The sequence below is a fragment of the Pistacia vera genome, unplaced genomic scaffold, assembly GCF_008641045.1.
Source record: "Pistacia vera cultivar Batoury unplaced genomic scaffold, PisVer_v2 Contig234, whole genome shotgun sequence".
NCBI classification, from domain to species: Eukaryota; Viridiplantae; Streptophyta; class Magnoliopsida; order Sapindales; family Anacardiaceae; genus Pistacia; species Pistacia vera.
This window is the reverse complement of record NW_022196040.1, coordinates 592,838-594,784: the sequence shown is the minus strand read 5'-3', so window position 1 is coordinate 594,784 and position 1,947 is coordinate 592,838. Positions and strand designations below refer to the sequence as shown.

Sequence of the window (1,947 nt, the reverse complement as noted above, 5' to 3'; positions counted from 1 at the left end):
TAAAAAAAGGAAATCAAAATAACAAACACAATCTAATTAGATAATCCCACTTAAACAGAAACAGACTGCGACTGAGCTCAACAAACTTGACCACATACAATGATAATGGCTATATAGCAATATAAAATAACCACTAACCAGCAGGAAGAGGAGTCTGCTCAATGTTCGCAAACTTATTTCACACCATGACAAAGCAAAAGAAAAAGCAAATTACACACGAACAATTAAATTCTGCTATCATAATCATTCCTCTTCGGATTCGGACTCGGCACTCTGAAGCCACTCAATAAATGGCTTCGAATTCTTCCAAACCAGAGAGTTTTTATTGCCACCACTCAGGCCCTGCTGGTACCACTCTAGTATAAACTCCTCTTCCAGCACATCGTTATCATACAGCGCTTTGAGAACCAATGCTACCTCCTTCACCACCTCAGGATTTGCCTTTCCAAAGAAAGACTCAATAGAGTGCAGAAGAATCATCTGGGATCCCTCCTCTTGGGTTGCAGCTGCCAGGTAGTTCTTTTTCAACACCTCTTTAGCGAATCCCTTCTTAACACCATCAAAGAGAGCTGCAAACAAGGCATTCATGATTTCTTGTGGAGTCCCAGTGAGTCTACTCAGGAACGATTTAAGTTGGCTAGCAGAAGAGCCCTTCTTCAGGCATTCCTTTATCTCATTGACAAGCCTTTCATGGGTATTAGTACCATTTGTTCCATTCTCATGTACCTTTCTCTCACGCTCCGGAGATTTCTTCACTGACTTCTTCTCTTCACTGGTAGAAAGCATAACCATATCTGCAGTAACAGCACTCAATTGCTCCTGGATACGCTGCTTAGCTGCCTCTAATGAAGTATCCGTTTGCCACTGAACGTCGTCGTCGTCGTCATCCGAAGCTGCTTGTTCATTGTCATCAGCCTGGCTGCGAGGGGGAGAATGATCCTCATCAGAAGCATGGGCTTTTTTCTTGGTTGATGCACCTTTGGCAGCAACATCCTTTGAAGCAGCAGAACCCTTTTTCTTTCCTGTTTCTTTTTTAAGCTTCTTCATCTCCTCATCTGCAGCCTCACCCTCCTTGAGCCGTTCCTTCTCAGCTCTCCTCATTGCTTTCTTGTCCTTTGATGATTTTTTTTGCTCTGGGGGATTCTTAATAATAAACGTTGTAAGCTTATCCCTCATATCAACATCTGAGACAAACCCACATGCAGCACATTTCAGTTGGACCATCTGTGTCTTACTAATGACTATATCAGTCTCTGGGTTACCACATCCATAGCACTGCACGTATTTCTTAATGAAGTTCTCAAGAAGCCCAGCAAGCTTTGCAGTATCATGGGCCCCATTCACAAGTGAAGTTCCAGTCTTCTCATCAAATTTGGACTGTGCTCCAAGCTCATTTCCAAAATACTTGGTAGTGTAAGATGCAGGTCTAGCCAAGGCCTTAGCAATCTCAACCATGTTAACCACATTGGTCTTGATGCCATTGCCTCTTCCTTCAATCTTGGTGATCATTTTTGGCATCTTATACCTATAAAAGGCATCATCACTGTTCGAAGCACCAATATTTTGCAAAGCCATTTTAATTCAACTGTTTAAGAGCAACAAATCAAATTAATCAGAAAGGGCAAAAGACAGCAGCAGCTTCTCTTTTGGTGTGAAATCCTCCTTTACCAAACAAGTTCCCAGCAATTGGAAAAGGTCGCATAAACTGGCAACCAGAACAGTGTGTATTATTTGCCTCAGCTAACTCAACATGCATGCAGCCAACTTTGTGTGATGTATGTCTGTTCTTTTTTCTAGACGTAGGACAGTATTCTCCAAGCAAACCAATTGATGTCAAAAAGAGAGAGGCCCGTTCAGACATAAAAGACGTTTCAAACTTGACACCCTCCACTTTGTCAGAGCTGCAACTCAGCAGACTACACCACTAACTTCCTGAAAGCAAACAAT

The 1,947-nt window shown here is 42.3% G+C and overlaps 1 protein-coding gene across 1 annotated transcript; it reads right to left on the bottom strand.

The window, feature by feature from the left end:
• On the bottom strand, positions 1 to 1,947 carry LOC116131528 (probable eukaryotic translation initiation factor 5-1). The gene has a single exon (XM_031417171.1). The coding sequence runs from the start codon at positions 1,573 to 1,575 to the stop codon at positions 244 to 246; it is 1,332 nt and encodes a 443-aa protein (XP_031273031.1). The 5' UTR covers positions 1,576 to 1,947; the 3' UTR covers positions 1 to 243.